General features: G+C 32.0%; 2 protein-coding genes across 2 annotated transcripts in view; one reads left to right on the top strand and one right to left on the bottom strand.

Annotated features, from left to right (window-relative positions):
• LOC111625314 (receptor-type tyrosine-protein phosphatase mu-like) overlaps positions 1–16201 on the top strand; it is a 97716-nt gene that overhangs the window by 41043 nt on the left and 40472 nt on the right. The window contains exon 19 of the mRNA XM_023368439.1: positions 14606–14801. Within this exon, the coding sequence (XP_023224207.1) occupies positions 14606–14801 (196 nt within the window). The remainder of the gene's footprint in view (positions 1–14605; positions 14802–16201) is intronic.
• On the bottom strand, positions 5322–8406 carry LOC111625299 (zinc finger protein 271-like). The gene has a single exon (XM_023368422.1). It carries the CDS (start codon positions 8363–8365, stop codon positions 5807–5809), a length of 2559 nt encoding a protein of 852 aa, XP_023224190.1. The 5' UTR covers positions 8366–8406; the 3' UTR covers positions 5322–5806.

Genomic DNA, 16201 nt, shown 5'->3' with positions numbered 1-16201 from the left:
TTTGTAAATGTATACTATTTAATTCTTAAATTTTTTGTAACCACGTTTTTATTTTTTGTTGTTGATTTTTTAGTATTCTTTTTCCTTTTATATATTGATTATAACCTTTTTTGGGCAAGTGACACACTTGAAAAAATCATGTGGCAGTTGCAATATACAGTGCAACTGCCACATGATTTACTCGGTATACGTCTGCTTTAGAATACGTCCAATTTGGAATACGTCCTGTTTGGACGAAACAAATTTTGCTCGGTATACGACTTAATTCAATTATACACACCATCTATGAACAAGTAGCACTATCGGTGTACTAGACTAGACTAGACATTTGCGGTGCCACAGTTCATAACTTTGTTAAATTTCTTCTGATTTTAATTTGTAAGTAAAATTTTATTATTTTTATTAATCATGAATTGCAAAAAGGCAAGTGAAAAGCAACAGAAAACTAAAAAAATGACTAGAATCACAATGGAACTGAAAAAAGAGATTGTTGAGGAATATGAAGGTAGCATGCATGTTCGAGATTTAACTGTTGCATACCGTATTTCCGAGAACGATGATATCAACAATCGTGAAAAATAAAGACATTATTAAATCTGCTAACATTGCGAAAGGGATTAAATCTATTTCTAAACAGAGATTGAAGACATTAGATCATGTTGAGAAATTGCTTTTGCTTTGCATAACTGAAAAACAGTGTGCTGGAGACATTGTATCAGAAGCAATTATTTGCGAGAAAGCTAAAAAGATACATGCTGATCTCATGAAAAATCAAGCAGGAACTAGCCAGGAAAGTGAGATGTTTAAAGCCAGCCATTTTTTTCATGAGAACGGATTAATCATTTTTACATTACTACTTATGGGAAAGGTTGGTTTGGTATACGTCCTATTTGGTATAAGTCCAAACATTAGGAACGGATTAAGGTCGTATACCGAGGTTCCACTGTACTTTGTCAGAGTTGTAATACAGTAGACCCCCCTATAACACGGGTTCATATAATATGGATTCGTATAACATGGCAAAAAAATTGTGATTGTATTCGTATAAACATGCTAAAAGAGACTGGTATAATACGGTAAAATGTCATCGCTGACTCGTGATGCGATAGGATTGGTCGAATCTAGACCAATAGCGGATATTGCACAAACCATTGAGTTTAAATGAGCACTGGACCTACTAATAAACATTTATTATTCAATCTCCATAAAAATTATATTTATATTAATGATGTCTCCAAAGTTCAGTGAATTTTTCGCAGAAAAGTAACTTATCAGAAAACACACGCCCTCCATTCAATGCGTCACTCCACAATGAAAACAAGCGTAAGCAATGGCGTCGTCAAACAGTGCATACTCGGTAAGTAATCCTACAATTTTTTGTTTATAGCAAAGTTCATATGGGTTATTCCCAAAAAATTATACGTGATTTGGAAATGTTGAGTCAAATTGGTCTAGAATTGATTAATTTTATGGAAGAAAACCTTTCAAACAGCCGTAGTTTTTAAACTGCACACGTGCTGGACTGTGATTGGCTCATGTATTTAAGTGACTCGTAAAACACAGAATTCATATAAAACAGAACGTATCTACCGTGTTATAGGGGGTCTACTGTATTTAATGATAAGCCGGATGATATGATCTCCTAGTTGTAATATGTATTGTATTAAAATGTTAAAATGTAAAATATTAGTGAGTCCGCCAGGTGGCGATCGTTGCTGATTCATCNGGCTGTCAGCCTTATTTTAGTTTTTATATAGTTTGTAAGTTCTTTCTTTTTTTTCTACATTCTTCTTTCGTTTCTACTTTCTTACTTCCTTTCCATTGTCTCAAAGCAATTTTTACATAAACCGTTACGACTTGAGGGAGAGGATTACCCTTTCTAAGAACTGAGAGGTGAACAAAGGAAGAGGAGATTAAGACTTTTCCAAATTTGGGGAGATAGACAAAGGAAGTAAGAGCCCAAGGCAATGTGAGAGAAGAGTGGTAGTCACTTTTTGGGTTGGACCTTGGAGAAAACAGACGTGGTACACAGCACTCCAGACTCGAAAGAGAGGAGGCTGTAGCTGTAAGAGAGAATCTGCCAAGACCAGGGAAAGAAATAGGTACGAGGATCCATAGGACACTAGGAGAGCAGGAGAACCTAGACATTGAACTGCTGGTTTAGTAGAGAAAGAGAGGATATCACGATTGTGAGAATGAAAATCGTCAAGGAGATCAACTAAATGACTTGAACCCGGGTACTTTCTATTTGCCTTTCTATCTTTCCCTTGCTTTCCTAAGTCTATTCGTTTCCTTTCCTTGTTAGTTTTAAGTTAGTCATTAAATTTATTCTCTTGTTCTGTGTTACGCACGCATGTGTTACCTACCTGTAAAATAATAAGAGACGACCCCCACTTTCCTGTATAGATATTGAAGTGAAAATCTGTTGAGTTGGGATCTGTGTAATAAAAGAACCATAAATATCTCTGTCCAAACAACTGCAGTACTATAAATGCTTAATTAACATATTGATTATTTCATTAATTACAGATATCTGACTTGAAGAATCAGTTAAATGCCTCAGAATTTATTAATATATAATTAATAGATCAGTTTTTATGTTTATGATAGTATAAATATATATTACAGACGCTTGCAATTTACATAAGATATTTGCAGAAATTCATAAGAAAATTTGCCAAATCTCTAAATGACTCCTGTAAGAATAATTAATAATGGGTGACAATGGTCATATGTATTTNGGTGAGCGGCAATGAGGCTACAGACTTGACAACTCGATCAGGCCGGGTGATCCGTAGGCCATCGCGTTTCAAAGACTTTGTGTAAGAAAGGGAGATGTAATATGTATTGTATTAAAATGTTAAAATGTAAAATATTAGTGAGTCCGCCAGGTGGCGATCGTTGCTGATGCATCACGGGAACAGTACCTGAGCGCTCACTTTGGTTGTAACCTCGAGACAATAAACATAACACTAGTGACTTAAGAAATGCTTTATATTGAAACCAAAGTAGTGAAATCTTGTTCATCTTGTTATCAATATTAACCTGCAGTTATTTGCTAAAAATGAAATTCATTAATTTTGTTCCTATCCATCAGACAAGATACAGTACAAGAATTGGTGGCAAGGATAAATGCTATTATATTAATGAATTCAGTTTAAACTCTAATTGAGATATGTATATTGAACAAATTAAACAATTTTTTAGCCAACAATTTGAAAGTTTCAAAAAAGATATCAATATTACTAGAATCAATAGGTCAGATTGCTACAAGATACTAAATAATTTACATAGATCTAGCATTTTCATATATCCTTTCTTTCAAAAGAGTCACGAACAATCTTTTATTTTAGCTAAACTGTACTTGTCTTTTATTGAAAGAAGAAAGTATGTGACTGTTCTTTATTTCAATTTTTTGAAGCCCATGTTTTGTAATAGGAGTAATGGATTTCCACAAGGCATATGTCTGTTCTAATATATCAATCCATACCCTTCCTCACATAAATTTATGATTTACCATTAAATATTTTAAACTAAAATTTGCAAATATTTATAGTAATGTGAAAACTATAATTTTAAAATCAATACCTAAAAAATATAAACAAGGTTTATCTTACTCTTTCTGCTCTGTGGGCACTAAGGGCTTTTTTTCAGATCCATTATGGGTTCAGCCAGGTACACAATGAGGTGACCAGGTGGTGACAGAAAGGTCCAACATATGCAGGTCAGACTACCCAGAAAATTTCTGGAGTTTTTTCATAACACAGATTTGATTTTGGGTGTCCCATAGTGGTAGTGACTAGGGGGAATCATTTAATTCTGCATCAGGATAGTCAAGGGTCAAATTGTATTTGGGTAGTGATGGTGGAGGGGAGGCACAGATATGAAGCACTCTTACAAAAAAAACCCGTTTATTGGATACAAAGGATCTGCTTACATAGGTAGATGTTTAGTTTCTGTTGTTAGTAACCAATGTCGTCCACAAGTCTTATATCTTGGTGTTTGTCCTTCGATGAAGAGACTTTTGAAGGCAGCCCTGGGGCAGTGATGATAAAGCATTTGGTGGGAGGTGGCCCGCTGCAAGTAGTATACTAGGTGAGTCAATGAACAAGTAGAGCAGTGTTGCTATCGCTTGGGATTCTGGTTTGCCTGTCAACACAATATAGGAAACTACGTGTCTGTTCACTGAGTATGTTCCCGCATTTTTCTTGAGGTTTGGAGTTTTTATAAGATTTTTGTCCTCGATCACTCATTCTAATTCATTCTGACTTTTGCTTGTCAATTCTCGATTGGTCCCTTCCCCTGTTTCCAGGTGAAATAGGATTGGTTCGGGTCTAGGGAAAAAGTCCATCTGAGATGATCTATCTGACCATCTCTCAACTCTACTTGGGAAGTGACAAGAGAAAAAAGAAACCTGCTCTCATAATTTAACCCATTATTTCTTTCTTTTTTTGTTCTTGACAAATTTTGATCACTAACGATTTATTGCAATTTTTTTTTTTTTTTTTTTTTTTGTCAATCTTTCTCTTCCCCTTGATTTGTTTTAACTTTGTTTATGGTATACAAGCGCTGATGTCAAAGTTTGATCTCTCCGGCTTGACACTGATCAGTAACTCAACATGTGTCTGAGTCACACTCAAGACTCACACATTTACTTTTGTGTCACGTTATTAAATAAACAAAAATCCATGCCTAACTGCAAACACAATTTCCTTTTTCTTTTGTTCAAACAACAAATAATTTTAATACAAATTTTGCGATGGTTTGGACCTGTCCAGGACCTCACAGTAGGACATGGAAATTCAGTTTACTGCTTTGGTCCTTCCTATCTGCAAACACCAAAAACCACATTCTATGATTATATCAGAACATTTCAGTTGTTTAGAATTAAATAGGCAGGTTTGTGAGTAATCTTATCATTTATTTAAAAATGGTATTGAAGAAACAACAAGAAATAACTGTTGGCATTAGCTTGACTTTAATACCAGAAAAAACTCTTAGTACTATCAACATTATATTAATTTTATTTTACGTATCAAATCTCCAAGCCAGATACCCTGTGTAATACATATATAGTTTCATATATATATGATTAAACTTTATGAATATAAACTAGAAACTAGTAAAATATTAAATTTAATTTTATAAGATTAAAATCTTTAAGAAATAAAAAGATTTTGACCTAATATATGTATAAGAATAGCTTATGATTTATATGGAAATAATTATATATATATAAATATCATTACATGATTTTTTTTTTAAGAAATTACCTTATAAAGCATGCAATAGCAGATATAATAAATTAAATCTAACTCTGACCTAGCAAATACTATATTTTTCCAAACATCTCATAGCCAATATCTACAGTTCTCACTCTTATCAATTCTGCAAAATATATTTTTTTCCTAAATCTGAAATTGAAATAGTTTAATGAAAATATTGCAGATAAAATTTGTGCTCTATAACAATAAACATTAATTTTCTATTATTATTTATGATTTTAACTGCCATAAATTGGATCATCATCTCATCTTGTAAATATTTACTTTATAAGTTTTATTATCGTAATTCATTTTTAACTATACTTTGGAGACGCTAAGAAGGAATATTGAAAATAATTTTATGTATTTCTTGGAACATGTCTTCTAAATTCACACAGTTTTTGGTCCACATAACTATATTTTTATCATTACAGGTCTGTGAGGAACACTCACAATTGCACTTCTTCGAGGTATGGTAAATTATTACATCTTATCCTATTGTAGAACAAAAGGATTCGATTAGAAATCACAATTTACTTGAGCTATGATTCATCGCATTTCTTATCTTGTGATTTCATCATATAAATGACTTTCATGTGATTTCTTTGATGACCGTTTAATTCAGAAACACTTTTGAAACTTTTCTCACACATGTCGCAAGGAAACGGTCTCTCGCCCGTATGACATTTTTCGTGCCTTACCAAGTGTGATTTTCTTCTAAAATACTTTTTGCATATATTGCATTGGAACGGCTTTTCTCCCGAATGGCACAATAAATGACGTTTTAATAAGTGCTTATCCTTGAAATTCATATCACACAAATCGCACTGGTAAGGCCTCTCTTCGGAATGTGTCTTAATGTGTCGATTCAAATATTTTTTATTTTTAAAGTTCTTAAAGCAAGTTTTGCATTCGAACGGCCGTTCGCCAGAATGTAGCTTCTCGTGCTGAAGCAGATTCGACTTCTGTCTAAAGCTTTTCTCACATAGGTTACACTGAAAAGGTTTCACCTCGGAATGACATCTTTGATGTTCAATTAAAACAGATTTCAACTTAAAACTTTTTGGACAAAACCCGCACTCAAAAGGTCTTTCGTCTGTATGGCAATTCTGATGTCGTACTAAATGTGACTTTCTCCTAAATGCTTTTTCACAGAGCTCGCACTGAAAAGGTTTTTCGTCAGTATGACATTGTATGTGTCGCTTTAACGGATGCTTATCTTTAAAATTCATGTTGCAGATCTCGCATTGATAAGGTCGTTCGTTCGAATGAATTTTCATGTGTTGATTTAAATACCTGTGGTTTTTGAAATTCTTTTTGCATACTTCACACTGGAAAGAACTTTCCTCGGAATGTAATTTTTCATGCCTCGCCAAATTTGCTTTGTTCCCAAAATTCTTTTTGCAAAGAGTACATTGATAGATTGTGTCATAAAAATGACATTTTTCATGATCCATTAATAGTAATTTTTCTGTAAAGGTTTCCGTGCAGAACTCACATTGATAAATTGTCCCTAAAGAATGATTTCGTACATGTTTAGAAAAGTAAGAAGGATCTTTGAAATTTTTATTGCAGATTTCACAATGATAAGGCAACTCTGGAGAATGTCTCTTTACATGGCGTCTTAAGTGCTTTTTATTTTTGAATCCTTTCCCACAGATTTCGCATGGATAGGGCCGTTCGTCAGCATGAGATTTCCGATGCTGAAACATAGCCGACCTCTCTGTAAATTTCAAATCACAGAATTCACAAGGATAACTCTTCACTTCAAAATGTTTTCTCTGATGTTTTTTTAAATTGTTTGGCCACTTAAAACTTTTTTCGCATAAATTACATTGGTGGGTTCTTTCAAGAAAATGAGCTTTTAGATGCCGTTTTAAATATACCTTTTCTTTAAAATACTTTTTGCAGAGATCACATTGAAAAGGTCTCTCCTGGGAATGTGTTTTTTTATGATTCCTTAAACGTTTCTCTTCCCTAAAATTCTTATTACATATTTGACACTGGAAAGGTTTCTCTGTAGAATGGCATTTCATATGTTGTTTTAAATTATATTTCTGTTTGAAACACTTTTTGCATATCTCACACTGATAAGGTCTCTCTTTAGAATGGCTTTTCCTGTGAATACTTAAAGCTGATCTAACTCTAAAACACTTGCCACAAAACTCACATTTGTGGGGCTTTTTTCCTGAATGGCACCTGCTATGAATGTTTAAATCCGACCATGTCCTATAACTCTTTTTACAAATCATACAGTCAAAAGGTCTTTCTTCAATGTGACATCTTTTATGACATTTTAAGTTCGATCGCGACTTAAAACATTTTCCACAGACATCACAACTATAAGGTCTCTCGTCAGAATGGCATTTTTTATGTTCTCCTAATTGCGCTCTTTCCATGAAACTTTTGCCACAAATATCACACTGATGCGGTCTTTCTCCACTGTGAAATTTCCTATGTTTTATTAAATTAGACTTCCATTGGAAAATTTTCGGGCAGAGGTGACAACGAAAACCTTGATCTTCTGTATGGCATGTCTGATGTTGTAATAAGTAAGTTTTAGCAGTAAATCGTTTTTCACACAATTCACACTGAAAAGGATGATGTTCTAAATAGAGCTTTTCATCCGGGTCTTCCACTTTCAACACTGGCTTAAGCACTTCTCTGCTGCGATTTCCTCCAAAATGCACTTTTATATGCTCCAATAAATCAGACCTCAGAAGAAATTTCTCCCTGCAGATATTACAACTGAAACTCTTTGTTCTAATTTGCATTATTCTATGACGTTTATAAAATAATTTATATGAATATCTTTTCATCCAAATTCTATGCCGAAACCTCCTTTTGAAATTGTTCCACGACTGTCTTTTCAACGTAACTTTCGTCCTGGCTCTCTTCTTGCAGAAGTCGCAATGAACATGCTGCTCTCCCCCATGAATAAACAGATGACTCTTTAAAGTATAATTCCAAATAAAATTCCTTTTACAGAATTTGCATTCAAAATTTTGTTTTCCTAAATGTTCCTGTATATGAAGTATAAATTCTTGAACTGCAAAAAATTTCTTTTCACATATATTACAGGTAAAAATGTCTTTTATCATTCCACAAGCATTTTTTGTTCCTTGCTCTTCATTGATTTCAAATCCTGTAATGATAATAATTTACATTAATTGATAAGTTTAATTAAGGATAAATTTAATTTATTTACAAATAATACAATACACATAATGAAATCTTAATTTAGCCTTTATTTTTTAACTCTTTTTTGCTACTAAGCCAGCACTTTTCAAATCCATAAAGGATTTGAAAAGTGCACGAGGACTGGAATGGCAGCAATCGAGCTGTAATGGATAGATTTAATATACTATGTCAAACTACCAAGAAAATTTCTGAAGATCTAACCAAGACTGTAGCCTGAATCTCCAGAATAGCAGACTGAATCTTGCCCTGGTCACCATTCTAGTATTTATATACAGAAAACTTCAGGAGAACTTATATAAAACTTCAGGAGAAACATGATTAATAACAGTGATAGCTAGATAAAGTCGCCATGCCTGCCATGATGTTGTGAGTGCTGCACTGCAGTTCAAAGTAAACATATTCCATACTGACAGGTCTCTCTGACTGGGTATTGATAAATACTTTCCATCCATTCTCCAACTATGTCCAACTGGTTTATGTATTTTTTTCAACAAATACTTATTTTTACATCTTTGATTTGTAAAATCCTACACTACTTACAGACAATTGTATTTGACATCAAGTAATATGGTTCTTGCCATATTTCTCTGCATTCATCTACACTTCTCTCTATCAGTGGTTCNTATAAATTTAGAATAAATTTCTAGAAACTGCTAGGATAAATTCATTTTCATATTCTGTATTTTTAATTTACACACTCTTAGTTATAAATTTTAAAATTAGGAAAATGACAAAATACAATAAAAATTTATTTTAAAAATAACAGATTTTAGTCATGAAATAAACCAAACACCAAAAGAATTGATTATTTTAAATTTCATTTTTAAAGTAAATCATTTTATTTATTTTAAATTTAGGATCTATGTTGCCTTCAATTGTGGAAATTGTGGATAACAGGACACTAAGTGATTCTATTATAATTAAATTTTCATCTGGACATTCAAGAATAATGTAATATACTTTTTATATTTTGTTTAAATAATTAATAATTTTCTAAAAATTTGTTTATAAATCTATATACTCTACATTAACTAAACTAATTAACATACTACACTTCTTTAATTAATGAAGTTTATTCATCAAAGAATGTAACAGCTTACGATGTTAGCATTTTCGATAGATAGATATTGTTTATGAGAATTGATTTAAAGTTTCAAATCTTTCATAGATAGCTGTTCAAATCTTTCTTAGATAGTTATTGAAGTTATTTGCTAATGATTCAGAAATTTGTAATATATAAAAATTGCATATTTTTTTATATTTTATCTTGGTGTCAATTGCACGTTGCATAGTGACACAATGAAAAAAAATAGGATAAAATAGAATAAATATCAATAAAATTAAAGTAAAGAATGTGAAATTTTATTTAGACTGGATTTTTCTGGAAGCTACAGTCTGTTTGATCATGATTAAATATACAGTATATAATGAATAATTTTTAATGACTTTTTCTAGGCATACTTTGTGTTTTTCTGACATATTTTAAAACCTATATATTGTTGTTGTATGCACGTGGTGAGTTTTGATTTTTACAAGAGGCAGGCATTAAAACAATAAAACATGCTTTTATTTTTCTCGTATAAACTTCTACAAGAAAGGTTCTTGTGGATTCCGACACTCCTGATTCCTTATTTTCCAACAAAACAAAACAACACCTGTTCAGATCCACAGTCGAACAAATTTTTTTCGTGATACAAAGAATATATATAACCTAACTTAAAACTACTTACTCTAAAGAAAAAGAGATAAGGATAGATCATGAGGGACAAGAATATAAGTTTAAGCATGAACGGGTACCCGAGTCGGTGATCGAGGTGTCAGTTGGATGATGTCGTCCTGGAATTTCTTTTGGGGATGGATCTTATGTGAGAGTCTACGAATAAGTTTCTTAGTTCTTTAGCCTACAAATGTCCTTAGTCACGATACTTCTTTCTTCTGAACTTTTTGTGACCTTTTTCCAGTCGATGCTAAAACGACCTGGAGACCTGACGTGTCTTCCCTCTTCTAGGTCCAAGGCAAAAGTGACCCTCTCATCTCTTACTTGCCCTCTGGGCTATTTCTTTTCTTTTGTCCCCTAACCAGGTTATCCACCACCCACACTTGAAAGAAAGTTCCAGGAAGTATACAAAGGAACACAGAACAAAGAAGGAAGGGAAAATAAAAAAACACATATAAAACATATGTATGAAATATAACAAAATACATTGGTGTATCACCATAATATTAAGTTTTATTCTTGAAAAATATTCTGAACATAATAGGTAAAGATTGAAGTTGACAAATAATTTAGTATTAATTAAAGTTAAAATTTCACCTATTTTTCTGTGGCCTTGACATAGTATGCATCGTCAAAAACAAATGCTCATCATGCACATTAGATGAAGAAATGCTTATTACAAAGAATATCAACTTACATAATGAATTTATTGACACTATTGAAAATATGTTAATTAAAATTAATTTCTAAGTACAGTATTAATATATGATGGAACCCTAACCATCTATCTTTAAAACAAATTACATTATTATTATTTGCAGAAAATATCAAATAATTGTGGAAGATGGTAGAAATAGGGAAGAAATCAACCAACAACATTTACTAGACCATGACAGTGCTACACTTGCAAAAATACCTTACTACATTACTGCAGAATTAGATGCCAAAGATCTACCAAAAGAGGATTATCACTATTTTATTGTAGGAGATCAAAAGACATATGGAAAATATAAAAATGTTCGTTTATCTCCAGGAGTACTATATAATATTCGAATTAGAACAATTAGTGCAGTAAGTTTATTTTTTATGTCTTTCATTTAATTTGTTTTTTCATATTAATTGAAAGAAAATTTATTTTCTTTCAATTAATTCCATTCAATTAACTCCAAATTCTTTAAAACATAACAAAACAGAACATTGTTTTGCTGGTATTCACTTTATTAACAAATTTATCTCAAGTATTTTCAGGCAACTAAGTCTATCATCAGGAGATGCACAAATGAATTAGTTTAGTAATAACACAATCTAGGGGTTGATTTCAATGGTAATAAGTTGTTTGTTTAACATCTGGTTGTTGTGCAAACTTAGGTGACAACTACTAAACTAATTCACTTCTGCATCTCCTGATAATGAATTTGATTGTGTGAAACTACTTGAGAGAAACTTATTAATAAAATGAAATCCAGTAAAGCAGTGTTTTGTTTTTTTATAAATTTTCTTTTAAATAATATTGACCCAGCATTTTATTCATGGCTCAATAATCACTTTTGCTACAAAAATGTAAAATCAAAGTAGCCAATTTTGAATTTCTCGATTTTAATCCCTTATATGGTATTCAACAAGGATCCATTCTCAGTGGCCTTTTTTTCTCGATATATATTAACAATCTTCTTTGCCATCTTAAATCTCACATTGTAGCATGAGTCAATGACATTAAGTTAATATGTTCTGATCCAAAAATCCTACAGTCTGATATTTGCTTGCTAAAAAGTCTATTTTATTGTGCTAATCTCAGGATTAATATACAGAAAACTATGGTTATGTGACAGAAACAAACTTCCAGGCATGTATACCATCTCTATCATTGATCACAGGTGTAATAGAAGTATGGTCTATATAGGATCAACCAAACGCACCCTCGAAACCAGAATTAAAGAACATAAAGTGGATATTCAACATAAAAGAACCAACACAGCTCTGGCCATATATTCTTTGGATCTGGATATAGAACCTATATTCTCTACACCACCCACCACATGGACCACCTCAGATGGCTTGAGGTGATCTACATATGCTTAAATAACATTAAGGAGAGTAATTGTATTAACTACAAGGAAGAAATTGCTCTATCAACCACCTGGCATGCCCTACTGGATAAAACTCTACGATAACACACAACATGCATAGCACACAAATCCATAATGATGTCATCCATTCACTTGGGACAACGTTCTGGATTATATTTCATAACAACTTTGAATTGAAGTACATTCCATTAGGAAGTTCAAATTACCTGAAGAAGAACCGTAATGGTTTGAAAACGTTTGTAACTTTATTGTATAGTTTGTTCTGAGATGCACACCGGTAAAAGGCTTATAGGTATGTACATTTTACAAAACTCCAGTGTAGAAATTCTACTATTTTTTATGGTATATACCTTAATTCTCAATTCTCCTTTACCTACTTTTTACATTGACTCCACTCCTGTTAATTATGTTATGTCATTCAACAATCTGGGAATAATCTATGCTACTAAACTTACTTTTAAAAATCATATTGATAAAATAGTTAAATCTTTGCCTATTAGACATAGGTTTATAAAATTTCCATAATATCCCATCTTATCTAAAAGTGCATTAAGAGCTTTTTTTTACTAATTTTCAGTCTTGCATACATTATGGATTACCCATTTGGTCTATGGCTGCATCTTCCCTTTTGGATAAAATTGCTAAAGTATAGTAATCCCCATAGTTCATGGGTCTATGGGACAGATGAAGACGAGCAAATGAGTTGGCTTAATGGGCAACAGAGAAATTTACTCCTTCCTTAAATAATTATTACAATGAAACATTTAGTACAATTCAATTTACAATCTAATATTTTTCGACAAAAGCTAAGACATCTTAGACTAGTGATATCTCGTAATGTGTATTTCTAGGAGACAGAGAAAGGAAAAAATGAAAGGAGTGTACAAGAACATGTTAGCTAACACAATAAGGAAAAGTGATTCCAGCTGGAGAGTCGTTAATGACATGGGCTGCCCATTTCACTTACAATAATTGCACTCACTTGGTCAGTACATAAAACTTAGTCACCAGTTTCTTCTAAAATGAACGTCCTTGTTTTTCTTCTAGATAAATCTTCCTACTATGCAGTTTGATGGAAACGGATTCAATTGTGATGATCTCGCCAAGACCCTTCCTTGCATCCCGTTTCTATTTTCTTATGCTCTTATATACTGTCTTTGCCAATTCAAAGTGTCTCCACATGCCTCCATTGTTGGTTGGAGCTCTAATGTGGATGGTGAGCAGAGGGCAGGATGAAACAGAAGAAACAGTTCCCTCACACGTAACTCCTGCCTGTTTTATATGTCTTGGGGTGGACTTTCTCACCCATGTGACACTCGTTGGCCAATCAGATGCCAACTCACATGAGTTTAAGAAAAGGTAATGGCACAGAAGGAACGAAAAGATAATAAGAAAAAAGAAAATAAAACAAAATGGAAAGAAAATTTACAATAATATAATTGCAATGTGTTATAAGAGCTCTTGAAAAAGTTTATTTATATTTTAATAAATTTTGAAATTTACCATATACTCAGAATCCAAACTTTGCAAGAATTAGATTAGGTTTTCCTTTATTTTTTGAGCATATCAAATAATTCAATCACTTTATTTTAAATTTTTTAATGGTTTTATTTATTATGATGGGCTATTCTGTTTCTTCAAAAAATTTACAGCCTTCATCTTGCATGTTCATTCCATTTTTTTGTTTGGGTGTATCTCAAGGGTCTTTTGTATTGTATTTCTCAAAATTTAAATAATTTTGATGAGGCCAAACACCCACCAGATTACATTGGGCTACTTTTTCGCAATTATATTTATTAAATAATTTAGAATATTCTGGAAGAAAAGAACCTGCCCAGAGCAGGACTCAAACCCACAACTCCCGTGTACCATGTGGATGCTACCTGAGCCTCCATTCCAATCTCCTCTTCCAGACATATTTAAATATGATATACCATCCTCAGTTACAAATTATTTAGCTTAATTAGTTATTAGTTATTTTTTAGCTTAATTAATTAAATATAATCACAGAAAAGTAGCNATCATAAACTTTACAGAAATTGATTCTTTGTAACTAATGATTCTGTATATAAATATATTTTTATGGAAGATATTCACAATTAATGAATAAAATATTTTAGTTGAATGAGTCATTTTATTTAAGATGATTTGTTATTTTGACTGTCATTCTTTGTAAAAACAAAGTTTTTGAATAAATGTGATATGATTTATTTTAGTTCATCTAACTGTTGTTTGTGTCCAAAATTTAAATATTTTTTTATATGGAACAATTAATATAGAATTTATTTACCCTAAAAGTTTTTAAAATGTGTGAAAATTGTAAAATTGTTTTCTAGGTATCTTGTCAACCATCTTCTATGGAACTTCGTGTACAGAAAATGGATCTAATAGAACAGGTAGTAAATAGTTCAACATTACAAACAACTTTTGAAAATTTACAGCCAAATACAGAATATAATATAACAGTGAAAGCTTCTACAAGAATTGGCTTTGGAGGACCTATTAGAACCAGTTTCTGGACACCTACCTCAGGTATTAAGATATATATAAATTAGTTTATTTAATTTTAAAGTAAATATAGTCAATTTTCAAAAAATTTAACAATATAATCTTAAATGTGTAGTCTATTTTCAAATAAACTACATATTTGTTGCAGAGCTAAATTTTCAGAATTAAATGATATATAGTATGCTGAAACTATGTTTTTTATTTGTTGTTTTATATTGGAAGACATCAGTGCCATATTTAGGCATCATTGTAAAGAGAGGCAATGGGAGTAGTTTGTGCATAATTATCATTGTAGGTAAATCTAATAAGACATGTAAAGAATATTTTATTTATTTATTTTTATTTAACTATTAGAAAATTATATGAATAAATAATCATTAGAAATTTATTCATGTAATTTTCTTTATGTATTTATTTTAAGTTTTTGATTAAGGATAGGGTATATGACTTCTTCCTCTCTGGATATGCCTATGGAAGATATCAAGACAAACACTAAATATTATTTTAAAAATTTAATGTTTTTTAATTATGTCAAATATAATTACATTAAATTTATTTTATATTCTTCAAATTTATTATTTTAATTGAAAAACCAAGTAATATTATAAAATATATTGTACTGTGGCTGTCAGCCTTATTTTAGTTTTTATATAGTTTGTAAGTTCTTTCTTTTTTTTCTACATTCTTCTTTCGTTTCTACTTTCTTACTTCCTTTCCATTGTCTCAAAGCAATTTTTACATAAACCGTTACGACTTGAGGGAGAGGATTACCCTTTCTAAGAACTGAGAGGTGAACAAAGGAAGAGGAGATTAAGACTTTTCCAAATTTGGGGAGATAGACAAAGGAAGTAAGAGCCCAAGGCAATGTGAGAGAAGAGTGGTAGTCACTTTTTGGGTTGGACCTTGGAGAAAACAGACGTGGTACACAGCACTCCAGACTCGAAAGAGAGGAGGCTGTAGCTGTAAGAGAGAATCTGCCAAGACCAGGGAAAGAAATAGGTACGAGGATCCATAGGACACTAGGAGAGCAGGAGAACCTAGACATTGAACTGCTGGTTTAGTAGAGAAAGAGAGGATATCACGATTGTGAGAATGAAAATCGTCAAGGAGATCAACTAAATGACTTGAACCCGGGTACTTTCTATTTGCCTTTCTATCTTTCCCTTGCTTTCCTAAGTCTATTCGTTTCCTTTCCTTGTTAGTTTTAAGTTAGTCATTAAATTTATTCTCTTGTTCTGTGTTACGCACGCATGTGTTACCTACCTGTAAAATAATAAGAGACGACCCCCACTTTCCTGTATAGATATTGAAGTGAAAATCTGTTGAGTTGGGATCTGTGTAATAAAAGAACCATAAATATCTCTGTCCAAACAACTGCAGTACTATAAATGCTTAATTAACATATTGATTATTTCATCAAATGT

Source organism: Centruroides sculpturatus, unplaced genomic scaffold, assembly GCF_000671375.1.
Source record: "Centruroides sculpturatus isolate CEXI.00-Female unplaced genomic scaffold, Cexi_2.0 scaffold303, whole genome shotgun sequence".
Taxonomy (NCBI): domain Eukaryota; kingdom Metazoa; phylum Arthropoda; class Arachnida; order Scorpiones; family Buthidae; genus Centruroides; species Centruroides sculpturatus.
This window is presented reverse-complemented; position numbering and strand designations above follow the sequence as displayed.